Source organism: Leptopilina heterotoma, unplaced genomic scaffold (genome assembly GCF_015476425.1).
Source record: "Leptopilina heterotoma isolate Lh14 unplaced genomic scaffold, ASM1547642v1 Lhet_42, whole genome shotgun sequence".
In the NCBI taxonomy this organism is placed as follows: domain Eukaryota; kingdom Metazoa; phylum Arthropoda; class Insecta; order Hymenoptera; family Figitidae; genus Leptopilina; species Leptopilina heterotoma.
This window is the reverse complement of record NW_025111078.1, coordinates 3,284,296-3,311,915: the sequence shown is the minus strand read 5'-3', so window position 1 is coordinate 3,311,915 and position 27,620 is coordinate 3,284,296. Positions and strand designations below refer to the sequence as shown.

General features: G+C 26.2%; 2 protein-coding genes across 2 annotated transcripts in view; one reads left to right on the top strand and one right to left on the bottom strand.

Moving 5' to 3' along the window:
* Window positions 1–5,353, top strand: part of LOC122506511 (lachesin-like) — a 50,893-nt gene extending 45,540 nt beyond the window's left edge. The window contains exon 5 of the mRNA XM_043618737.1: window positions 4,148–5,353. Within this exon, the coding sequence (XP_043474672.1) occupies window positions 4,148–4,341 (194 nt within the window). The 3' untranslated portion in view covers window positions 4,342–5,353. The remainder of the gene's footprint in view (window positions 1–4,147) is intronic.
* A 13,066-nt stretch (window positions 5,354–18,419) lies between these two features.
* Window positions 18,420–22,371, bottom strand: LOC122506424 (3-ketodihydrosphingosine reductase). Its single transcript, XM_043618587.1, has 4 exons — window positions 21,992–22,371; window positions 20,759–21,188; window positions 20,412–20,653; window positions 18,420–18,752 (listed from the first exon to the last, which is right to left on the bottom strand). The coding sequence occupies exons 1-4, from the start codon at window positions 22,103–22,105 to the stop codon at window positions 18,540–18,542; spliced, it is 999 nt and encodes a 332-aa protein (XP_043474522.1). The 5' UTR covers window positions 22,106–22,371; the 3' UTR covers window positions 18,420–18,539.
* Window positions 22,372–27,620: the final 5,249 nt, after the last annotated feature.

The following is a 27,620-nucleotide window of genomic DNA, read 5'->3' as shown; positions in this document are numbered from 1 at the left end:
ATACCATTCTTGCTTATCAACTTAAAAATTTTTCCCCTTTTTTTGAATTTAATAATAATTACTAATTAATTAGTCACTTTGAAGTGTTACGGAAATTTTAATTTCACCGCCTTATTCATAATAATCTTTTTTTTAAATATATGAGTAGAAAAAAAAATCGAGTCAGCTTAAATGTCACCTTGTTGAAAATATTTAACAAGGTCACAAGTCGTTAAGAACGAAACCAATTTAATTTTTCGTGTCTTTGAGCAGCTTAATGAAAAAATCGATTGAGTAAGCAGTGATGCGATTAATTGCACGGCAGGTCGTTCTATTTTTATAAAAACAGACTTTTCTTACAAGAGCACTGCCCTTTATGAAAGTACATTTACATACACGTATATATTAACTTCTCATAAATATTCTCGTTCATTGCAATACTTTTTTTTAAGTCGAGATTATTAAAATTATATTCCACATTTTCACTATGCTTTTTAGATTGAATTATAAATTAAATTATAATTAACCAAAAAAAAAATCGAGAGAAAAAATTGTTTTTTATGCATTACATTTGATATTACGTTTTACTCTATTATGTAAATAATGTAAAATATATTTTATTATATTTTATTCAGTGACATCAATTTCAATATAGGTTACAAAGTATAAAATTATTCGATAGTAATTTATTTTGTCATATTTTATACGAAATGTAAATACGTGGAACGTGTCAGAATCATCAGAGAATTTTCTATATATCGTATTATTTGTAAAAAAAAAAATTTATGTCAAATTTCTCAGAAATTTCTGATTTTGTGACAGTATTTTCCGATATCGTATCCACATTAAACTTCTGACAAACTTGATAGAAATTTCAGATAAGAATTTTGTATGAAACGAACATTTTGTTAGAGAGAAATATCTAAAAGTATTAAATTAGTAAAAATTGACACGAAATTTTATTTAGAATTAAAAAAAAAAGGAAATTACTGACATTTAATAATTCGTATAATATCAATATTTTTTATGAAAATTTAATGAAATGTTAAATTGAATTATTTGAATTGAATATTCATTGGAAATAAAAGATCAATTAATTATTTAATTATACTAAATTAAATTATACCGCTCTAGTTATATTACCTACATTATTCAAAAAGATGTATAATTAAATATAATTAAATACCAAATTATTTTATGAATTTATCACAGGAAGCATTAATGTAGAATTTTTTTATTTAAAAAATTTATTGAGAGGAAAAAATTTGTTTTATTGACTATGTGATAAAATTTAGAATATCCCATATTGATTCAGTTTATTAGAACTTTTTTAAACGACGTATTTTACAACTTGAGTTGTTAAAATTATAAAACCATAAAGTTTTCTGCGTTTAAAATTTGATGTTTGGGGGAAAAAAAAACCTTTAAAACTTTTATACTAAAAGCTTTCAAACTTTGCAATTCAGCCTTATACTTTTAAAGATTTATTGGAGCATTCTGACTTGAGAAATTCAGAAAACAAAGCAGAAGTACATATTTTTGTTACACACTTGAAAAATAAGTTTTTCAACAGAATTTTTTTTATAAGTTTGTTTATACTTTTGAAATGATTTAACAAAACAAACTTTTTCTTTGGGGGGGGGGATAGTTGAAATTCGGATTACTTTTATTTTAATAATTGCTTGGGATAAGAATCGATCATTGTTAATAGTACTTTATTATTTATTTGAGGGAAAAATATTTGCTGTTAGATACAGAGGACTCTGTACTGAGAAGTCATTTGGACAAAAAAAACTGTTGTTCTGCTCGACTCACTAAATTATCAGCTTTCTTAGTTTGTCATCTTTTGGATAAAGGATTCGTTATTTGAAGAATCTTCAATTTTAATAAGGAGATATTTTTTATGGTGAATTATGCTTCTGGTACCTAAATAATTTCTTTATCTTTGTCATTGTCTGATCTGAAGACGTCCAAAAGTGTCTTATGGATGTTTCCTGAAAAACAGTTTGGATCATCTTAAGGAATTCGGTAACCCTCTAGGCACGGCAACGTCTTTGTTCTAGAAACATTCCTAAAACTTTTTTAGAACGTTTTATGTTCTTCACATAACGTCTTAGAAACATTTTATCGTAATAAGACTTCTTATCATTCCTAAGTGGATAATAATCATGATCATAATTTTCTATTCCTTGAATTTACTTTATTTGATTTTGTCCTAACTGATCTATTATGTCATTGCCTCCTCTAGAAGAAGACCTTGAAAACTCCACTTCAGGCAACGTTGAGGGATTTGAACTTTTCTCTAAATAAGAAGCAGCTGGGACTCTTTTTAAAGTCAGCAAACTTGTGATCGTCTTCAACGCACTTAAAGTACGCAGCTGATCTAAATTTTCCACATTTATGTCCTCATAAAACAGGCGCAAATGACACCTAGTGACATCAACCTTTCAGAAAGTACCAACCCGCATCGCCCATACTTAGCACGATACCAAGAAATAAATTTTCATTTCGTCTATAGCGAGTTTATAATACCTTTGTATTAGATTTTTTTGTAATCAAAAGTATCTGCAAAGTTAGGTACTGGTCGACCTTACTCGCGTCTATTTTTTCTAGATTATTCTTCAGCAAATGAAATCTTTCTACTTTATCGAAAACTATTTTTTTGATTAATTTCTCTAAACTTAGTGATCGTCAGCTCTAACATGAGATAAGACAGCAATGTCCAAATTTCCCGACACCTGCTATGCACATATAGCTAAAGTTTGTGTTTATGTTTCCGGTTTACCGGAATTACCAAAGTCACTTGTTGTCGACCACATGACACACAAAAGGGAGGTTGACATCTTCGATTACCGTCTGAAACGTCGTTTAATTTATTTTTCTGATTGGGGTACCGTTATACAAATTGAATACAAATTGATTATTTGTTAAATATAGAATTTGACAGTTTGAGATTATAATCAATTTTTATCAATAGAAGTTTTTGATTATTAATGCAAAGCAATTGCAGATAACTTTCCTTTCTTCACTAGTGACTTCTGTCAAGTAATTAAGTTACATTTCCGTACAGAGACTAAACATGCTATAATAATTTAATTTAATGTCCGGAGCAGAGGGACAATAAGAATTTTTTCTTAAATTTGACAGTTTGAGATTATAACTATTTTTCATTAATAGATGTTATCTGGTTTTAATGATAGATAACCTTCCTCCCTTCGCCGGTGACTTCTGTAAAGTTATTAAGTTACATTTCCGTACAGAGACTAAACATGCTATAATATTTTATTTAATGTCCGGAGCAGTGGGACAATAAGAATTTTTTCTTAAATTTGACAGTTTGAGATTATAACTATTTTTCATCAATAGAAGTTATCTGGTTTTGACGATTGATGCAAAGTAATTGCAGATAATCCTCCTTCCTTCACTGTTGACTTCTGTAAAGTAAAAATATGTTACATCTTAGTGGAGAGATGGAACATAATATTTTATTTAATGTCCAGAGTAGACGGCTCAGATCTTAAGGGACTGGTTTAGGAAAGTGAAACTAAAATTGAAATTAAATTATTAAAGTTTTTGTTTGAATCTTTTACAATTAGAATCAGAGAGATTAGATCCAGATGTCTTCAGGTATACACTGAAAGAAAATTAGAATAGCGAATTTACAAAGAGGACAGACAAAATTTAAAGTGATCGTTACTTACCTTTTAATTTAATCTTAGAGTCGTTGATCCAAGGAAATGTTCTTCCACTAGTGGTTGGTGACGAAATACTGATTCGCAGACTTGGTTTGGTATGAAATATTTCTCGGATCAATCGCTTCGTGTCGGGGGTCTTGATTACTTTTACTCAAAGAAGTTCGTATCACCCAAGATGCACCGATCCGTTAAAGTACAGCTGAAATCATCAAAAGACCATTAAAAGTTAGAAAATTATACAAAAGAAACCTAATTAAGATTTTATGAATTCTTCCATAAACAGATTTCTTTTTTCCAAAATAATGATCTTTCGGTCGACTTTAATTATTATAAAATATGAAGATAAGGATCACTAAGAGTCGAAGACTCGAAGTGATCCTTATCTTCATATTTTATAATAATCTTATTTTTTATTTAAACGAATAAAATAAATGAAATGAAATTAAAAATTCCTCCTATCTCTGTTGTTTCAGGTGAACATCCAGCGGCAATACAACGTGGAAAAAGCTCAATTCCCGGTTGTTGTGAAGTACTCTGGTGGTTAGCAGGTGGAGTGACATTAACTCAAAATAACAGTAAACGACTTTTAATTTTTGTGCTCACGGCAATGATGGTAGTTCTTACCCAAAGTTTTTTACCCTATCCTGCAAGTGCAGTGCCACGATAATCAAGAAGCTTAATTAAAAAAAAAATTGCATATGATAACTATATATATATAAAATATTATATATATATGTGTGTGTGAATAATTTATCAAGTACAATCGAAATCTTAAAAATTCGAGTGATAGCTCTTTGCAGGACCTTTTGAAATTTAAAAGAAAAGGGGTTCAAAAAAACTTTAAATATACAATTTTTTTTCACGGACTACGGTATTCATGAGACTGGAAATCACGTACTCAAATGTATCGTGCAACCTAGGACAAAACGCCTAAAAAAAAAAAAATTTGGCGACAATTAATCATAAAAAGAAATAAAGAAAATGATGATGATGTGAATGAGGAATACAAATGATACGTCTAGATAATATAAAAGTATGAAAGAAAGAGATAAATGTAAAGAGGAAAATAAATAGAAGGCGTACACGAACAAAAAAAAGGGGTACCCTACTTCTGCCATTATAGTTACAAATTATAATAATGTGTTTTTAACTAAATCTGCGTTGACGATTTTCCTCGCGCTCGATTTAAAACATTGTTAATAAAAAAAAAAAAAAAAACAGGGAACGAGATGAAGAAATGTAGTTTTTTTTAAAAATGTTTATATTTAATTATAAAATATATAAATACAAGTATTTATATATTCTATACTAATCCTAAACTCCTTAAAGTACCGCAGAATTTCTCAATTACCAGAACTTTTAATTTTTATTAGAAAATAAATTTAATATAACAATTTTTTAATCTTTAATAAAATAACATTGTTTTGTCGAAGAATTCAGAAAATGAATAAAAAATTTAAAAAATGGTGTTACTTTGCTACCCCTACTGGGGAGTCTAGGATTAAAATTCTTGTTGACAAATTTTTCTTCTCACAACATTTCTGTCTCTATGGTGCTTCTTTATTCGAATTTGTACATAATTTATTTATCATGTTTGAAGAAGAATAAAATGACTCATATGAAAGAAATTTATTTGAAACGTTAAAAAAATTTCCTTAATTATTTATAAGTCGTGTTAAAAGGATAAAAACAAAATTTTAAATCATTATATTTAAAAGAGTATTGTTTTATAAAAAAAAAATTTATATATGTTAGACATGTGCATTCTCTAATTTTTATTAAAAAATCACTCTTAGAATAATTTAATTAATTATCTATTTTTACAAATTACAAAAAAAGAAATGTACTTGTCAATCAAAATGATGAAAAAAAGTGCGAATATGAGATTCTCAAACTTAAAACAAGAGTTTATTGTTGAAGTACGGTACCCACTAAAAGAGGAAAAATCATTTTGAGACTATCTATTTTGAAATTGAAACATTGAAAAAATTTATTTTATTAATTATGGAGTTTCTTTTAATGGAAAAATTCGTTGCTAAAAAATTCAAAAGATTTATTAAAAAAAATAGTTGCATTAAAATGGTAATTACTCTGAGATGGAATATGAAGCTAGAGAGTTGTGAAGCTTTTTCGAAAGAAAATGTTAAATATTAAAAAGATATTGCTTAAGGGTGTTTTTAAACATCATGTTATAAAGTGAAAAGAAGAATTATATTTTTTTTTAAGTTCTTACCTTAACTCGGAGTACTGAAATTTTTTAGAATGGTTACAAAAATTATCCCCAATTTGTTTAATTAATTTTTGCTCAATTTGACAGTTTGAGATTATAACCAACTTTACTAGTTTTTAATGTTTAATTTATTTTGGTCCTTGGTTGTATGGTTATACAAATTTACCCCAATTTGTTTAAAGAATTTTTTTTTATTTGACAGTTTGAGATTATAATCATAATTTTAATTAAATTAATTAAATATTTGTTTATGTAAATATATTGAAAAAGAATTTGAAAAATTAAAAGGGAAAATTTTTTCAAAAATAAACTCTAAATCCTGAAACAAAAAAAAGGGTATTAATGTTTCAATTTCAAAATGGAAACGCCTCTTTTACGCTTTAATCTCACAACTGTCTGATCCGGCCGTTAGCAAATAGAGATTTATCTGAATTTATGAATCCCACAGTGGCGTGGAGAATATTATCGAAATGCTTATTGCTCGTAATTCGCCCACGATAATAAGCTTATATAAATATATTTAAGTGATTGCTCATTTGTATATAATAATTATTGAACGAAATCAGAATGCCGCAGTAAAATTTTTCCGCATCGTCGTACAAATTATGTTAATAAGACACTGCGGCTAAAGACGTATATGTTCAGGGGGCCGGGAAACGATAAACTATTCCAGAAAACGTGAATCGCATATAAAAAAAATATACACTCACCGGAGCTTCATTTCCATTACCACTTCGTTCTTTTTCAACCCCGTTTTCTTTTTTTTTAACTTTTCTACAAAAAAATATTTTTTTTCCAATTGCTATAAAAACGTTTAAAAAAAATCTTCCCTTGAAGAAAGTAATTGAATCCTATTGAAAACGATTGATACATTTTCAATGACTCGAGAAATGGGTCGAACACGCTCCCAATAGATTTTCAATTTTCCTTTTCGTAAAATAAAAAATAAATATAATCGTGAATCATTTTATTTCTATAAAGATATTTTCCTTCAAACTAATTACAAAAGTTTATATGTTTTCGTTTCTAATTCAGTTTATTTGCGGGAAGTTTTTTTATAATGTTCTGTAGAAAAGAATTTCTCATCAGTCATAATAAAATCCGGAAGAATTTTTTTTTCTTTTCCTTTCCTTGTGAATTTGATTTTCTTGTTGTATGAAGTTGGAAGGTAAACCAAAGCTCTTAAATGTTATTAGATTGAAAAGAGTTTTTTTTAACGTTCTTCTTACTTGTAATTTTTTTTTTCCTTTTTAGTTGCATACATTTTGTTTTGAGAGTTTACTTTTCGATGAAAGTTTTTTAAGAGAAAAATGAGAGAAGAAAGGAAGGAGGAAAAAAAAAGAAAGTTGACTACGCCTTTGGCCATTGTTTTTCTACTCATCGATACGTCTTCGTATAACTTCTCGTAAAATGTTCTTTTGAGAGAAGAAAGAAGGAGCACTGGAGTTACCTTACGAGCTCATAACGTCTTCGGGGTGTTTTTTTTCTTTTTTTTTTTTTATTTTATCTTCCTGCCGTTCTTCAATTAATCTACCGAATAAACTTTAAAGTTCCTTCCCCTTTATCCCTCCCGTCCTTTCACCCCTTTAACAGTCATATATTATTTCTGAGCTCAGCTTCACGAGAAGAGCCGTCCTGAACATGCTTTCGCCTCCGTAAACTTCTACAAGGAAGAGAATCGATTTTGCAATTAGGCACGCCATGATGCTTCCGTTCCTTACCGGAGAATTTCAATTCAACGACGTTTCCTTGTCGGTCTATATAAGACTCAACTCCTTTTTTTGGCACCAGGAAGTCATAAGTGAGAATTTTGTTGTATAACTTCCCGTTCGAGATTTTTGTTTTCCATTGTTTGCATTTGAGTTTGGAATTTTACTTTTTTGGGGAAATTTTTTTCTTTCTGCTATTGGAAAAGATGGATTTCTCCAAAACAAAGGGTTTTTTCAATTTGACAGTTTGAGATTATAACCAACTTTATCAGTTTTTAATGTTTGATTCATTTTGGTCGTTGGTTGTATGGTTATACAAATTGACTCCAATTTGCTTAAAATTTTTTTTATTTGACAGTTTGAGATTATAACCATTTTTTTGTATGACTCATTTTGGTCATTGGTTGTATGGTTATACAAATTGACTCCAATTTGTTTTAAATTTTTTTTTATTTGACAGTTTGAGATTATAACCATTTTTTTGTATGACTCATTTTGGTCATTGGTTGTATGGTTATACAAATTGACCCCAATTTGGTTAATTAAATCTTTTCTTTTGACAGTTTGAGATTATAACCACTTTTTTGTATGACTCATTTTGGTCATTGGTTGTATGATTATACAAATTGACTCCAATTTGTTAAAAGGATTTTTTTAATTTGACAGTTTGAGATTATAATCAATTTTATCAGGTTTTTAATGATGATTCAATTTTGTTGCTTCACTGGTAACTTTTTATTTTTCCTTGATTGAACACGACTGACCGGTACCACTCGACTAAAAGACTTGATTAAAAATGACTCCAACTTATCTGCTTACCTCCATGTAAGTGGGAAAGTCAGTGAGGCGCCACCTGTCGATGCAATTAGAAATTAATTTCCAGAAACTACCTGCAACAAAAATGAAGTCAAATAATCATTTTACAAAATAAAAATGAAAAGCAAAGTAAAACCAGAGCACTTTTTTGAATTATTAAAATATTTACAAATATTTGAATTTCAATAGAAATAAAATTCAAATATTTGCATTATTTCTATTATAAAATAAAAGCATTTTTTTTTATTTTATTTTTTGCTTCTTCCAGGAACTCATAAGTGGGAATTTGTTGTAACTTGCCTCCTCTCTTCCGCCCACAGTGATTTTTGCTCATCTTTGAAAAATTGAAAGCTTTCATCGTAAATTTCATTTCTATTCCTCTATTCTCAAGAGCCTTGAAATCTTTAATATTATTCCACTTCTTCGCCATCAACATCCTTTCTTGAAGACTACTCAATATTCAGCTGAGAAATCTTTAGTTTCTCTCTTTTCTCATCGCTTTCGCTCATTTTTTTTCCTTTTTCTTCCTTGTAAAATGAATTTTTATACCAACACATCCGAGTGAATTAAAACTATTATTAAAGACTGAAAAATCAATAAGGACTGAGAGAAAAGAATGGATTAAATAAAATCTATTAGTTTCTATTTATCTGTTTTTTTATATTTTTACGTAAACGAAAAAAACTGAATTAGAAATATAAAAAATTTTCTAAAACATATATTTCGGAGTTTATTTGTACAAAAGAAAATCCTAAATTATAAAACCAATTTCAAACATGAGATGAGAAAATTTTAATTTTTTTTCTAAGTAAATATTGGAGTTTGTAAACAAATTCAAAAATTGTTAAAAAAGAATGTGAAAAATTTTATTTGCTCCAGAAAAAGAAGCGTTTAATGAAAATAAGAAGAAAAAAAGTGGTCGTTTTAAAAACCACAAATGAAATATTCTTTAAATTCGACTTGACATAATTTTGCGCTCAACATCATTTTTTACTACACTTTCAAGAGAGAATTTTTATCGTTCCATAATATTTTTTATCTTTTTAAAATTTTATAACTTTGAATTTCAATTGTCCATTAAAGAGAATTTTTTGTCTTTTATAAACTCCACCGTAAGTTTCATAAGATTAAAATATTAAAAGTCAAGAAGTTTTATTTAAAAAAAAAATTACCAACTTTATTTCTTTGTTTATGGAAAAATAATGGTAATAAAAAATTCAAATTTCTCACAGTCTTCTAAAAATGGAAATTTTTAACAATTAAAATATTCAAAATGTTTGCAATTTAAAAGAAAGAGTTTTTAAACGATTTCAAAACATTAAATATTTAACACTTTTGAAATATAATCAAATATTTCAAATATCAAAACGATTTAAATTTTCAATAATATTTCCGGAATATAATGTTTCAAACTTCAAATATAAATTCTCAAAAGTTCGCATTTTTCCAACCTTCGAAAAGTCAATGTTTCAAATTTAAAATGTTTCAAATTTAAAATATGAAAATTTCCAAAAATAAAAAAAATCGAAAAATCCAATTTTTCCGCTATTTAAAGTTAGAATTTAGTAAAAATTTGAAAGTAACAAAAAAGAAAAGTTCGAATCGTTTTATTTTGTGGCAATATTTTCAACCCTTATAAAGATCAGCTCGTTAAAAAAAAGAAAGGAAAAAATATGTCAAGTGCAATATGAAGAATATAGTCGCACGCCCCAATTTATATTTAAATTTTCATTGTTGAAACTCATAACTTTTGATTCATTCTAATTTTCATATTTTAATCTTCGCGATTGTCAAGAATGAAAATTAAAAATTAAAATACCTCTCAAATGCGTTTATAATTTTATCTCTCTGAAAAATAAAAACACATTACAATCTACAATTGAATTTTAATTTGCGAAAAATGTTTCATTTTAATTAAAAAATAAACTATTGTATAATAAATACAAAAAATTTTTGACTGTATCCATTAAAAAAAACAAAAAACAAAATAGCAATTTTAACAATAAAAAAAAAGAAAAAACGATCGTATTAAACATTGTAAGAAATTGAAAAATAAAAAAAAAATGTAAATTAGAGATCGAACGAAAACATTCCGAACGAAAAAAAAACAAGTTGCTTACAATGAAAATAAATAACAAAAAATATCCACGATTCATGTGATTGTCTGTAAATAAATAGTATAAATAAATACCGTTAATTATATACAATAAAATGCCATACATGTTAAATTTAAAACCTACATTGTCTTTTTTTGTGTGTAATAATTTCTCCTGAATTTGTTAACATTTTTTTTTTTGGCACACGAGTTTGACCGCCTGTGCTATCTGATTTGATAACGGACAAAAACTCATTAGTTGTAAAAGAAATCTTTACGACATTTAATTATTAAGAGAATTGCCTAGATTAGTACATAACGTGTACAATATAAAAAAATAATATTCTTTACTTGAAAAACTTTTAATTAAAAATTAATCCATTTGTATAGGAAACTATATCTTATATTACATTTTCCTGTATCTATAAATATTTTACAATTTATTATTTTTCCTTTTAAAAACAGAATCAAAAACATTTATTTTGATGAATTTATATAATTTTTATTTATATGTACAGAAAATTAATAATTGTAAAACTTTAATATTTTTCGAGGTAAAATTTTTATCTTTAAAGTTGACAGTTTGAGATTATAACCAATTTTATTAGTTTTTAATGTTTGATTCATTTTGGTCATTGGTTGTATGGTTATACAATTTGACCCCAATTTGTTTAAAGAATTTTTTTTTATTTGACAGTTTGAGATTATAACCACTTTTATCAGTTTTTAATGTTTGATTCATTTTGGTCATTAGTTGTATGGTTATACAAATTAACCCTATTTTGGGTAATTAAATCTTTTCTTTTGACAGTTTGAGATTATAATCATTTTTATCTGGTTTTTAATGACGATTCATTTTTGTGGCTTCACTGGTAACTTTTACTTTTTTCTTGATTGAACCACTTGATTGGCATCACTCGACTGAAAGGCTTGATTGAAAAAGACTGCTGATGACTCAAATTTGTGAGGTTATGTCCTTATAAGTGGAAAAGAAAGCTGCCCTCTAGGCAATGAGACGCCATCTGTTCGAAAAAAATAGAAATTAATCTCTAGAAACTACCTGCAATAAAAATTAAGTCTAATAATTATTTTACCAAATAAAAATGAAAAACGAAGTTGACTGAAAATAGTGAACGTTAAAGCTTTAATATAATGTGAAGTAAAAATTAAAATTGAATTCAAATAAAGTTAAGTAAATAAGTTAAAAGAAATATTAGGTTAAATAATTCTAATTTATTTCACAGTATCATTGAAATTTAGGTCAAAATAAATAATTTATTTATTTGAAAGAAATTCACTCGTCTTACAAGAAAAGAAGCAAAAAACATTGATTATTAAAACTTTTGAAATTCATTTCATTTTATTTTGTTTCAAACTCAAAGTAGTCTTTGAAGAAAATTTCCAAAAAGACTAACACACTAAAAATACTATATGTTGGATTAAAGAAGAATTTTTTTTCATGGACCAAACACGCATTATATGACAGAAGAGGTTTTATCATAATTTGTTTTCACCCTTCGAAGAAACTCAAGAAAGAAGAAAGAAAAGCAAAAAAAAAAATTGAAATGCACCCTAATTTTTGTATACCAAAAATATTATGTCTCGTAATGGACCAAAAAAGCAGAACATCAAAACAAGTTTCATTCCCCTTTTCTATACATTTACAAATCACTTCTTTTTCTCTAAATCTTTTTTTTCTATATATATATATATATGTAGAGACATAAATGAAGGGTGGCAGCCCTACTCATTAGATAGATTAAATTTTTGTCGTCAAAAAGTAAATATATTTTTATTATTTATTTATATACAAGAAAAGTTAGAATTTTATTTACATTTTTTATAGTGTCTATATACTTAATTTTCTGTGAAACCATTTTAAGTTTTTAATTGATAAATTGGTAAATAAAACGAATTTTTGCAGTTAGTAAAGAAAGTAAAGAAAAAAGTTTTATATAGAAACAAAAATAATGAAAAAAAGTGTAATTAAGAAAATGAAATTCAGAAATTGAAATATCACGAGATGTTAAATTTTACAAGTTTTCCCCAAGCGTATATATATATATAGGTATAGGAAAGGGTAGTTATATCTACGCCATTGGCATAGAAAATAGGCGCACGGATTCGAATTGCAAATTGCGTTCATGTTGTATATATATTCTATATCTATACTACGGATGGCTGTGAGGATAGCACGGGCTGGCCACACGCGATGGGAGTAACAATAATTAACGCATTAGCGCAAGTCGCATAATATAGGTATAAATAATAAAAGTTGAATATATATATAAGCATTGTCTGATTTTATTACGTATAATAAAGAGATTCAAAGAAATACTAAAGAATAGAATAAAATAATGTATTATTAAAGTTAATCGAGAGACGACGATAATATCAACTGACATTCCCCGAGAAAATATAAATTTTATATAAATAAAAATATTGTTACTCCATTGTCAGAATTTTATAATTATAGCAAAATTAGTCAACTAGGAGAAATAGAAACTAATTTTATTATTTTAATTACCATTTGTATTATTTTTTTTTAATTTATTTAAATATGTTTAGGGTATAATAGCTTTTAAAAATAATCATATGATACATTACTTATTATAAATTATATTTTTATGTTACGTATTTATATTTATGTATTTGAACTCGTTCCTGAGAACTATGTTGCAATATAAATTTTACGGTAGTTTAATGCTTAGCTGGCTTTAGTAATTGATTCAGTGAATTATTCATTTTATCCCGAACACAAACAAAATTTGATCGTGCAGTCCTTGTTATAATATCACATCAAATATTGAAATATAATAAATATATGCATCGCATATATGCATATATCTATTTTAACAAGAAATCTGGGTTAACAATTATCGTAAGCAATTTCTATATTAACTTAAATATTTATCACTGACATAGATTTATTTATAATATATGTATTTAAATATAGTTTTGAATGAGAGTGTAATATTTACTTTCATTGTCAAATGTTTTCTCGATTTAATAAAAAGAAATATTTATATTATATTATCCGAGTTTTTATTCGGTTGATTTTGTTTAAAATTGATCTAAATTTATCTAATGAATTTTTTTGTTAAATTTGACAGTTTGAGAGTATAATCAACTTTATCAGTTTTAATGTTTGATTCATTTTGGTGATTGGTTGTATGGTTATACAAATTGACTACAATTTGTTTAAAGAATTATTTTTTTTATTTGACAGTTTGAGATTATAACCAACTTTATCAGTTTTTAATGTTTGATTCATTTTGGTAATTAGTTGTATGGTTATACAAATTCACCCCAATTTGGTTAATTAAATCTTTTCTTTTGACAGTTTGAGATTATAACCATTTTTTTGTGTGACTCATTTTGGCCATTGGTTGTATGGTTATACAAATTGACAACAATTTGTTAAAAGAATTTTTTTTATTTGACAGTTTGAGATTATAACGAACTTTATCAGTTTTAATATTTGATTCATTTTGGTGATTGGTTGTATGATTATACAAATTGACTACAATTTGTTTAAAGAATTATTTTTTTTTATTTGACAGATTGAGATTATAACCAACTTTATCAGCTTTTAATGTTTGATTCATTTAGGTAATTAGTTGTATGGTTATACAAATTCATCCCAATTTGGTTAATTAAATCTTTTCTTTTGACAGTTTGAGATTATAACCATTTTTTTGTGTGACTCATTTTGGCCATTGGTTGTATGGTTATACAAATTGACCCCAATTTGTTAAAAGAATTTTTTTATTTGACAGTTTGAGATTATAACCAACTTTATCAGTTTTTAATGTTTGATTTATTTTGATAATTACTTGTATGGTTATACAAATTCACCCCAATTTGGTTAATTAAATCTTTTCTTTTGACAGTTTGAGATTATAACCATTTTTTTGTGTGACTCATTTTGGCCATTGGTTGTATGGTTATACAAATTGACCCCAATTTGTTAAAAGAATTTTTTTTATTTGACAGTTTGAGATTATAACCAACTTTATCAGTTTTAATGTTTGATTCATTTTGGTGATTGGTTGTATGATTATACAAATTGACTACAATTTGTTTAAAGAATTATTTTTTTTATTTGACAGTTTGAGATTATAACCAACTTTATCAGTTTTTAATGTTTGATTTATTTTGGTAATTACTTGTATGGTTATACAAATTCACCCCAATTTGGTTAATTAAATCTTTTCTTTTGACAGTTTGAGATTATAACCATTTTTTTGTGTGACTCATTTTGGCCATTGGTTGTATGGTTATACAAATTGACCCCAATTTGTTAAAAGAATTTTTTTTATTTGACAGTTTGAGATTATAACCAACTTTATCAGTTTTAATGTTTGATTCATTTTGGTGATTGGTTGTATGATTATACAAATTGACTACAATTTGTTTAAAGAATTATTTTTTTTATTTGACAGTTTGAGATTATAACCAACTTTATCAGTTTTTAATGTTTGATTTATTTTGGTAATTACTTGTATGGTTATACAAATTCACCCCAATTTGGTTAATTAAATCTTTTCTTTTGACAGTTTGAAATTATAACCATTTTTTTGTGTGACTCATTTTGGCCATTGGTTGTATGGTTATAGAAATTGACCCCAATTTGTTAAAAGAATTTTTTTTATTTGACAGTTTGAGATTATAACCAACTTTATCAGTTTTTAATGTTTGATTCATTTTGGTCATAACTTGTATGGTTATACAAATTGACCCCAATTTGGTTAATTAAATCTTTTCTTTTGACAGTTTGAGATTATAACCATTTTTTTCTATGACTCATTTTGGTCACTAGTTGTATGGTTAAACAAACTTACCCAATTTGTTTAAAGCATTTTTTTTAATTTGTCAGTTTGAGATTATAATCAATTTTATCTGGTTTTTAATGATGATTCATTTTTGTTGCTTCACTGGTAACTTTTTCTTTTTCCTTGATTGAACACGACTGACCGGTACCACGCGACTGAAGACTAGATTGAAAGTGACCCCAACTTGTTTGCTTACCTCCATGTAAGTGGGAAAGTCAGTGAGGCGCCACCTGTCGATGCAATTAGAAATTAATTTCTAGAAACTGCCTGCAACAAAAATTAAGTCAAATAATTATTTTACAAAATAAAAATAAAAAGCAAAGTAAAACCAAATAAACCCCAATTTGTTATATACATTTTAAAAAATTGTTAATTAACATAAATTTTTTAAATTAACTTAAGTACGTTAAAAACTCTTTTTAAATTTAAACAGTTAATTTCCAGAGAAAGAAAAATTAAACAATCGTAATATCTAAAAAGAGTTATATTTTATAAGGAAAAATATTTCCAAAGTTTAAGAGTTTTTAAATATTTTAGAGTACTTCAGAGGTATGTATTTAACAACTCTTTCTCTCTCTATATATATGTATATAAAATGGATTCAACAGCCTGAAGGTGTTCATCCTATTAATATTACTCTCAAAAGTATAAAACTGCTTGCAATATAGCCCGTTAAATGTAATTGTTGTACAAGAAACTTCAATGAATATAATTTGCCTCGATTTCTTGAAAACAAAAGAACATTTCACATTATTGTTGAGACTGGCTGATACTAAACTCCACCAGTTATTTCTTAATTTTCCTTATCTGACTGTTCTATTTTACTTTCACTATTATATACACTAATACTTGTGCCGATATTAAATTTTATTTTCAAAAAGATAATGAAAATATAAATTTTTGAAATTTACTCTGTAAAGTATGTAATATATTAATTTTAAAAATTTCAATTATTTAAAATTATTTTATCAATTAATTGCCAAATTTATTAAGTCTAGAAATATTTTCTAATTACATATGTTGTGTTAATTTATGAAATATTACTCAATTGTTAATTAAATATTTTATCGTTTAACAATGTAATCGGAATGGAAAAGAAAAATACGTCGACCCTCCCGTCCAATAGATTTTCATTTCGACATATTTTTCACGCGAATTTTTAAAATATTATCGAAACACGAAATTCTCTCATTCAAGCATGAATGTCGAGAGAAAATTCTTTATATCGATGCCTTAATTTTTTCTATTATTATTATAATTATATAAATATCATTAAATACAAAAATTTCAAAGTCAAAAAAATACGAAGGAAGTCAATCATAAAATTTTCTAATTTCCACAAAAACTACTCAATTTCCACATTTAAAATGAATTTAAAAAAGGCTTTTTAAATTACGCAAAAATTACTCAAGTTTTCACTCTTCAAGTGATGCTACAAAAAAGGGACTTCAAATGCATGGAGAGGTGCCAAAACAGTTTATATAAGAGTGAAGGAAAAAAAATTGAAAAGAATGAATGAATAAACGAGCGAAGAAAATAAATGCGAAAGAGAATAAATGTCCACGTGAATGGATCATTATAACGCAAAACAAACAATGTTTATTGTGTCAGCCTTTGTGACAAATCTCAATTTTTATTTAAAAAAAATTCTGATGCTGCCTTACACCTACTGAATGTTATATAATAAATCATTATTAAATAATTATGTAGTATTTTCATGTATAAAATTGTACATTTTTAAAAGTATTTATAATGCAAAAGAAAGAAATTTTTAAAATATCTAATTGTTATTATTAGTAAATGATTAGTAAATTTTGTTTTTGTTAATTTTAACCTACAAATAAATTTTTAAAAACAACTTATAAATTTGAGAAGACATAAATGAGAAAATTATGTTAGCGGAAAAAATATAATCCTTAGAACAACAAAATAAAAAACACTTTTCATACTTCAGGTGTAATTAAAGTGTCAGAAATGTTTAAATGTCCGATAAAATATAATCTTTGTAAGATCGAAGTATTATTTGAAAAACATGTATGAAATAAACAATAATCTATTTTATGTGTGCAAAACTCATACAGCTTAACGAAAAGAACACAATAATATAAAATTACGAGAAACTAAATAAATATAATAAGCAACACCGTTAAATCTATTTTTTAAAATAATCCTAAACAAACTTTCATTTAATTCTAAACACTGTTAATTTTATACTTTAAAATCATTGAATTTATTAAAATCGATAATTTTATTAAAAATATCGCCTTATAAAGATTTACAAAAAATTAAAAAGAAACTTTTAAACAAAATTATGTTATCTACTTTTTTAAAAATTTTAAGAATTTGCGTTTACTTTTTTAACCTCAAAGTTTGATTTAAAAATACGTTTAAATTTTTACTATTATTTTAATATTTCTGCGACTAGTTATTTTTAATTAATTTATTTTTATTTAAATTAAAACAAATAGATAATTAAAAATAAATAAAAAAATTAAATATTTATTTAAATAATAGTAAAACGAATTTTAAAATGCTAAAAATATCAAAAGTGAATATCGAATAATAGAGTTGACCTGTTATTACCAAAAATATCACTCGCGAAACTAATTGATTTGGAGAAGAGAGAAAGAAAAATAATTTCCGTACTTTCGGTAATTAGACGCTTTTAGTACTATCGTATTGATTCTTTTTTACACTGATTATAATTTTAACATGAAAAAATAATCTAATTAGTAATTAATTAGTCTACCGATGTTTATGATGACGTTTATCCGTCGCAAACAGTCGCAAACAGCAAACGAGAATTAAATGGTCCGACAAGAGCGATCCGTCTTCTTGGTAAGTATTTTGAGAACTACGCTTAGTTTTCTTTCGGTCGTCGGTAATGCAGCGTTCAAATTATCATGTGGGGCACACCGATCACTGGACTGCTAGCTGACGAAATCATCATCTCCTCGTTGATTCTGGATACATTTGGGAATTAATTTCAAAAGAGGATTAAATAAAAGGAAAATAATATTTTCAATGGTAAGTGTACGTCACTATAGTAATAAACAGAGGTTATATAAAAATATTTATTTAAAAAAGCCTTTTTATAATATTTTCCTAAATATTTCAAAATACTTATGGTCTCTCATCACTTGTAAATATTAATTATTATATTAGAAAAGTCCAATTTTTCTATTCAGCTCTTTTGTTTTTGTCGCGATTCTTCATAACCCTTATGATTATTCTCTGGAATGAAATTAAATAAAAAGCACCCACAATCCTGAACAATCCCATCAATATTGATTGAATTAATACTTCACACCATGAAGAAAAAGGCGACATTCCAGCGCAGACGGTCGCCACCATAAAGCTCTCAAAGCCGATTATCGAGAAAAATTTTCCAGTCTGAAAAATTATTTTTAATTAATTATATTGACTTTGATAGAAAACGATTATTATTCATTAAAAAAGAAACTTAATAATTCTTTAACTATTGGAGGAATGTTTCACTCAGTTTCACTTTACTTAATTATCACTATTACTTAATATTTACATATTACATTTAATTTTCTCTGTTTTACAAAATTTAAATGTAAGTATTTCAATTTAAATTTTAATGTAATTTTAACATATTCAATTAATTTTTTTATTTTCAGATAATACTGAATATTAAATTATCAATTTCAATAATTCATTGTTTAATATTCGGAACGATGTTTCTTTAAAGAGATTAATTATTAAGCTTTAAAACATCTTTAAAAATTTATAGCAACAGAATAATTTATTAAAGCACGAAATAAAAGTGTTCTGTTTATAGAAAAAAAAATATTGATATACCTAAAGAAATTAAAATCTGATATTTTCAGGAAAGAGATAAATTCTTAATATATTTTTTTTACCTAAGTCTAGACAGCTTATTTAAAGAAATATTAAAATACTCGTTAATAGTTGACAATAGCTGAAAAATTCACCTATGAAAGTTTTAAAGTTCACTTTTTAGAATATGACAGTTATTTTCATTCGTTATTGTCCGGTTGGACTACTAGCGCCGTATGAACGGAAAGATCTAGAACTCATTGCTGGTTCAAGTAAAAAAACTTATCAGTTGGCGCTAGTGGTGTTACTGGACACAAACCAAACAGAGTAGGAAAACTATGTCAAAACGTTTATTTGCTGAAATGATTTTTATTAAGAAAGAAAGTGACAATTTTATATTTTGCTGTTAATCTGTGGCTCTCGAAATGTTAGAATAATTAAAGAATCTTTGTTTAAATATCTTCGTTTTTAATAATTTATTAATTTTTTTATTTTTCATAAATACTTTTCTAAATATTTTTTTGTTTACTTTTTCCAGACGACACGCTAGTATTGCAATCGGACACGGATCGAAGAGAACTGGAACGGGGTGACAACTTAATTCGACAAGTGTTTTAAGGTGAATTTCTGAGCTATAAAAATTAATAACTAATGCCATTTTTTCAAAAATACAAAATATGTATTTGGAACTTGGTCATTATAGTTATTTCCAATTAGGATAAAAATTCGGAAATATTGAAAAATATTCAAAAGTCCCAAATGGTCAATCAAAATTCTAAAAATAGACCACCCTCGCGTATAAAATAATCTGATTTTCAAGCCGACTATTGGAATCAGTAACATTCGTTCTTGTTTTCTATTTTCTGAATTGAGTGCCATTCGTTGTTTTCATCAAATTGTACATGTCACCTAAGAGACTACCGAGTATTGTAAAATAGATTCTTATCGAATTGTCATTGGAACTCTAAAATCGATCATAGAATTTTACATTTTGATTAAATCTTTGTAATACAATTTAAATGTTTAAAATTGACTTCAAATTGAAATTAAAAAAGTTAGTTACATTAGGAAGGAGGTAAAAAAAAGTAATTTTTCGGTATTGGGTTAAAATTTCGAGATTTAAAAAATCAATTATTAAAAAATGTGCGACTTATTTGAAAAAGAATTTCTCTTTCCTCCTGAATGGAAACTAAGTATTAATACCTACGTAATTTAGAGAAAATCCTCGTGATTTATTAAAATACTTACGAGAGCATCTTTGAACATGGTTTTTGCAACATCATCTGGTTCCATGAGATCAGCGGCTTGTGAAATTAATTTCGTTTCCAAGGGCTTTGTCAGTTCTTCTTGTTTAAATCCAGGAGTATTGGTATCAGGTGGTAAACTTAAAGTTACAGACACATTGTAAGGGGACAATTCCATAGAAAGGCATTCCGCTAATCCACGAACGGCAAATTTCGAACTCGCATAACCAGTGTAACCAAAGATTCCTAGATGCAAAAAAAAAATTACCAATTCAATTTTAAGTTAGTAATTAAATTTTTAATTTTTAATAACAGCAAACAAATTTCTTATTAATTTAAAAATTAATTAACCTAAACAGGCAGCTTGAGAAGCGGTTAAAATAATAATCCCCTCCTTTCGACTCTTCATCATTGGGACAATTGCCTTTGTACAATAAAATGTACCGAAATAATTTATATCAAACATGGTTTTTAAATTTTCCACTGTCGTATCTTCGATTTTTGCTGCAATTGCAGTGCCAGCACAATTTGCCAGCATGTAAATTGGTCCCATGGTCTTTTCAAGATCGAGTAATGATTTTTCTACTTCGTCGTAGTTTTTACTGATATCAAGGGACAAATATTCGACTCTCTGTGTATAAGGATTTTTGCAAGCTTCAACAATTTCATTTTTTGCCGACTCCAATTTTTGAATGTTTCGAGCAATGATGGTCACGTGAGCTCCACTTCGAGCAGCAATCAAAGCGACGCTTTTTCCTATTCCACATGAACCGCCAGTTACCTGCAAAAAAAAGACAATATTTCTAAAAAAAAAGATGAGAAAGAAAGAAACAATATCAACGATATCATTTGTAATATCAAATTTTGTTGATGCATCAAAATTAATTATTTTTATCTTTTTTATTTTTAATTTTACATTTGCAGATTTTTCTTTATCTGCAAATCTTATTTATCTTTCGAAATATAAAACAATGAACTGAACGATCACTCCGAGTCAAGTTAGTTATTTATTTTTATTTTCTTATTCTTTCTCTCAAGACAAAAATTAATGATAATTTGATTTTCAATGTATCATTTATGATAATTAATTAATTCTTTTGTATTTAATTCTCAGATAAAAAATTTAATATCACTGGTAAATTTTTTTTTTCATTACAAAAATTATATCGTAAAAGGTATATTTATAATTAACATTGTAGTTACTAAAAGTGGCTATGAACTATAAATATTATAATTGTGTAATGAATTCTATTTGTATTTTTAGAAAAAAAAACCAATTTCTATTTATGTAGTAAAATTTGTCTTTCTTAGTAAAATATAAAAATTTGTTATGTAGGTCTTAACTTATATTGAAATTCAAAATGGCGGATCCAATATGGCGAAAGATTTGTAAAAAACCTATATATTGACTCTAAAGGATTTTACAATTTTTGAAGCAAAAAAATATGAAATTAAAAATAAATTCGAAATCCTATGAAATATTTGTTAATTAAAAAATTCTTTTTATTAAAAGATAAAAATTATTTTAATTTTATTTTTAAATTAAAATTAATTATTTGTTTAGTTTAAAAATATAATTATTACCACAACGTGTTTATTCTCCACATTTTTCATATTTGTTCGGCAAAATAATTTTAGCGCGAAAACCATAATAAGTAGCACAAAAATGCAAACACCCATTATTATAAAATGTTCCATGTTGTCACTAGTTTTTTTTGTTATCAATTTTTTTTCAACATTAACCTCTAAGGTGAAGTAAAATACACATGAAAATTTACCGGCTAGTAAAGAGTTTGAAAAATTACCGAATAATTTAGTAAAATTAGGTTAAAAATCTAAAGAATTGTAAAGGTACAAACAATTTAAATCAACTTTAATTTTTTTTAAGGGAGTGTTTATATTTGTTTGGTTATTTTACGCACAATAAAGCATTTTTCTGATAGAGCTGACATTTTATCGAAGAAATTTTCATTAACGTCATCTATCCCTTTTACGGTTAAAATTGTAGTTTTACTCTATGGATATGAAGTAAATTTCATATAAATCAAACTTGTAAACAGTTATCAACTTCCGGTAAGAAAAGAACAATTTTATTTTAGTCTTGAAAACTTTCAGAAGATTAAAAAAAATTGAGGAGTCGACATCTTTCGGTAGGAGCAGGAAACTGTTGATAACTATTTGCTCTTGGTGCTTTTGGTCAGTGAAAGGTTCCGGCGAATTCACATAGATGGCAATATTCGAGTATTCAATAACTGGCGCCAAGTGGCGATGGCCTTAACTTTCAGTAGAAACAATCACACTACAAATCGATAATTCAAAAAGTGTAAAATACTTTTTCTTAGATTTACCATTTTTATCGTTATTGCACTTTTTATTTCTATTTCTACAAAAATTGTAAATTTTCAATAACTTCACTTCAATTTTCAGTTTATTTTACATTATTTCAAAATTTACGTTTTTACATTCAAAATTTACTTTTTTTTTATACAGAAAGAAGTTGAAATCCTCTATCGTGAATTTATTTAATTTAAAAATTCAGATAATTTAAATAAATAAATAATTTAAATTTCGAAATTTATGTTTTTAGGTTCAAAATTTAATTTTTTTTTATACAGAAAGAAGTTAAAAAGTATATTTAGAAATAAATCCTCTATGGAGATTTTATCTAATTAAATTTAGATAATTTAATTATTAATTATTAAATAAATCCTCTATCGTGAATTTATTTAATTTAAAAATTCAGATAATTTAAATTCCTAATTATTAATTAATATTACTTAATTTAATGAAGTCGTAGTTTGTAAATTAAAAGAAAAAGTGTTCCCTGACTTTTTTTTAATCTTTATACTCTATAATTAGAAAAACATTTGCACTAAAAAATATAATTTTTCTTCAATATTTCGTACTCTATAAATTACCTCCTAAAACAAGATTTATTACGAACTTTACAATAATTTTAAATAATTTCTAAAATTTACATATATATGAATCAATAAATTTTAATGCTTCTGCTCTCATTTTTCTTTAAAGTCAATAATTTGAAGAATTTCTATTTAAAAAAAAACAAGAAAAAATAATTTCTTGAATATAAAAATAAAAAGTAGAAACTTTAGACTTAAAGTTACATTTTAAAATATTTTATAACATTTTAAATTTCGATTTAAAAATTAACAAATAGGTGAAAAGTTATTTATATACATAATTGAATTTTTTGACGCAGTGAAGAAAGATACCCAAGAAGCAATATATTTTAAGGTTATGTTTGTATTATTTGCGCCTTAACTAAAAGTATCTACATGTTTTTATTTTATTAAAATTAGTTTTTAATTATTACTTTTAAATCAAAATTAACTAAATTAAGACATTCAATCTAAATCTGTTAAATTTTTATTAAAAAAAATTGCAAACATAACCTAAAATATAGTTTCTTCGAGGCGTGTCACAAAAATTAAAATTTTGAAATTTATTAATATTTATTAAATGGAAAGTTTGTTTGATGGTCATTTGTTTTTATTACAATTAGAAACATCAGAAATATTAAATAAATATAGAAGGCAAATTTAGACAAATTACATTTATATAAATTTTTCTTATCAAATTATCAAGATAACATCAAACATCTACTGATTTATGTCAGTGACTGGCACTGACTTCCACCCCGCCTTATTTTTATCGATTCTCAACATTTAGGACTCATGCAATCCTATAATTTAACACATTTTTCATTATTTCACTATACATACACCAGAATTGGAGAAAAGTTTATAAAAAACAATTCTTTTTCTTATAATGTCTAGGGAAAAATAATCTTAAATTTAGAGGATTGTAAAAAAAAAATTCTCTTATGTTAATAATTTATATCGAGAATTAAAAAGTATAAATAGAAATTTTAGAGTTAAAATTGATGAGGATTTCTTTTTTCCAATCTTCTTAAATTAAGAGTTTTGTGGGGAAAAAAGGAGGGAGGGGTAAATTCCATATATATGGTTATAATTTTTATGGTAATCTTAAATTATTTTTAATTTTTTGTAAATTTTTTGATAAATTAGATTATTGAAGAAAGAGAAGTATGCTAATTTATATAATATATACGTTCAAGAATAAGCATATATTGACTTTTCTGAGAGGGATAAAAATTCTTTGATGTTATCCACATGGAATATTATAGTTGAAAAAGAGATGAGAAGCAAAGTGTATATAGTGAGGCTGAATGTTAATATTTCCTCAACATCAGGGTTGGAAGAGAAGTGAAGCCGAGCGCAAACCTCATCTGCATCGATTTCAGGCGTTCACGTTCAATATATATATATATAGAGAGAGTTACCTACAAAATAAGCTTCAATAATTTGCTGTTTGTCTCTTTTCTTCATTTCAAATCACAAAATTGTGTCGTCATTTTCCCTAAAGTGATGTCTCATAGTTATCGGTTATCAATTAGCCTGCCAGCCTTTATCTTTTGTCTCTCTCACTCTCTCTCTCTCTCTCTCTCTCTCTCTCTCTCTCTCTCTCTCTCTCTCTCTCTCTCTCTCTCTCTGAATAAATATATATATACAAAATATATATATGTATAGCAAAATACCTACGTGCATTCACCCCCAAGAGTCAACCCCACCAACTCCACCACTCCCCTTCCGTTATCCTTCCTGCAAAAGGTCACGTACCACCACCACCCTGTCGATCGTTCACCTCGTCCTGGGACTTGCTCCTGGGATACCAGGTTAAAGCGGAAGATACAAAGGACATTTACCCCCCTTTTTTAAAAATACATTTCTTTTTTTTTACTCTTCTTTTCTCAATGGAATTTCATGTATTTTTAAATTATTCTGTTTCAGATATGGCAAATATGAAAATTTTCAATTTAATTCGAAAAAATTTTTCTTCTATAGAAAAATTTTAATATAATTCTTCTATAAACAAAAAACAATAAAATTTTTGACGAATTTCACAATTATGAATTCTTAAAAGCCACAGAATGACAAGATTTAAACGAATTTAAAAATAGAATAAAGTTAAAAAAAAAATTCCCCCATATTGGATCCGACATTTTGAATTTTTCAAAATCGACTTCGAATTCGTATACAGCGACCCCAAAAACCCCCCGAGTAACAAGTTTTAAACGAATCTGCTGAATTTCTAATTTTCTCGTCCGCCATATTGGATCCGCCATTTTGAATTTTTCAAAATCGACTTTGTATTCGTAATCAGCGACCCCAAAAACCCCCAAGTAACAAGTTTTAAATGAATCCGCTGGGTTTTTAATTTTCTAGTCCGCCATATTGGATCCACCATTTTGAATTTTTTAAAAACCGACTACGAATTCGTAAACAGCGACCCCAAAAACCCTCGAGTAACAAATTTGAAACGAATCCGCTGTATTTTCAGTTTTCTCGTTCGCCATATTGGATCCGGCATTTTGAATTTTTAAAAACTGACTTTAAATTCGTAACCACTGTTTCCAGAAACCTTTGATTAACAATTTTCAGTAAACAGACGAGTAGTATTAGAAAATGCTTCTAAAATAAATAATTAAAACTACTAAATCGTAAAATTTAAGTGGTATTTTAGGTTTTTTTTCAAAAATTACGAATTTATAGTCAAAATTGAAATATTCAAAATGGTGGAACCAACATGGCGGCAAAAAATTTAAAAAAAAATCAACGAAATCGCTTGAAACTTGCAACTCGGGGGTTTTTTGAGGTCACCGATTATGAATCTGATATCAGATTTTCAAAATTCAAAAAGAAAAAAAATTTTTCAAGAAACATATTAGAAAACAGATAAGGAAGATTATTATTTACTTTTCCTACAATTGAGGTAAAAATATGTAAATATGAAATTGGTGACTGCAAGTAATAGGGGAATAAGATGTATATAAATACTGAAGGAAAGATTAAAATATATTGTCTCTTTCAAAGAAAAGACAGTAAATATAGTATTGAATCTTCAATGTCTATCTATATTCAATCTTCTATAGGCGATATAAACGTCTATAGACATTTAATAGACAACAATTATGACGTTTTCAATATTTTGACGTCTAAAGACATCAAATTAATTATATGATTTGATGTCTGTGAACTCTGAAGAATGATACTTACAGCAAAAAATTTAAAGCTCGATTAAAAGTTATATTTGTAATTTTTGAAATCAAAAAACACAAAAAGAAGATCAAATTCTAATATAAATCACTGATATTAAAGTCTTAATTTCAATCTAAAATAATTCATATGTACTTGAATACTAATTTTGATTTCGAATACTTTTAAGTAATTTAAATACTTTAAAAACTTTTAAGTGCTTTAAATACATTAAGTACTTTTAAGTGCTTTAAGTACTTTTAAGTTCTTTAAATACTTTAAGTGATTTGAATACTTTAAGTACTTTTAAGTGCTTTAAGTACTTTTAAGTTCTTTAAATACTTTAAGTACTTTTAAGTGCTTTAAGTACTTTTAAGTTCTTTAAATACTTTAAGTGCTTTAAATAGTTTAAGTACTTTTAAGTGCTTTAAGTACTTTTAAGTTCTTTAAATACTTTAAGTGCTTTTAACACTTTAAGTACTTTTAAGTGCTTTAAATATTTTAAAATACTTTTAAAACTTTTAAATATATACTTTTTTTAAAAGCTCATAACATATATTGTTATTTTTATATTATTTTTACTATTTTATAAACCTACATAACGCTGGAATGCGGAATGCAAGGTATCTGTAAGCAGATTTCCCAAAAGTCCCTAAGCTTTCAAAAAAGTACTATAAAAATAATTATATTTAATTTTCTTATATTGTGTTATAAATTAAGTTTTTTATTAATATTATTTTATGTAAATAATTAATTAATTTTTCAGTTAAAGAAGTCGCTATTTAAATAATTTGATTATTATAGTAAAATTTTAATTTAAAAAATTAATTCATTTCAGATAAAGAAGTATATGTAAATAATTTAAAATTATTAGTAAAAGATTAAACTAAATAATACACCTTAGAAATTATATAAAAATTGATTTTTTATTTTGTCCTCTATTTCCAGGAATTACAACAAAAGAAGGATTAGACGGGAATATTATTTACAATTCTCCGCAGGCAGTTTATTGACATTCGATTAGAAACAATAGACTTGCGGGCGGGGCTCAAGTTTTGCAGCAGGTAAAATAACCGGTGAACATTTTGAAATAATAATAATAGAAAATAAGTTTCGTTTTCATTAGTGAATCGCTT

What these genes read in the sequence shown, in the direction of transcription:
- LOC122506424 (XM_043618587.1), bottom strand. Translation starts at nt 22,105, where the DNA reads ATGGAACATTTTATAATAATGGGTGTTTGCATTTTTGTGCTACTTATT. An exon ending in TGGAGAATAAACACGTTGTG is followed by an intron (nt 21,189 to 21,991) that starts GTAATAATTATA and finishes TTTTTTTTGCAG; the next exon opens with GTAACTGGCGGTTCATGTGG. An exon ending in CCATGTTCAAAGATGCTCTC is followed by an intron (nt 18,753 to 20,411) that starts GTAAGTATTTTA and finishes ATAATTTTTCAG; the next exon opens with ACTGGAAAATTTTTCTCGAT.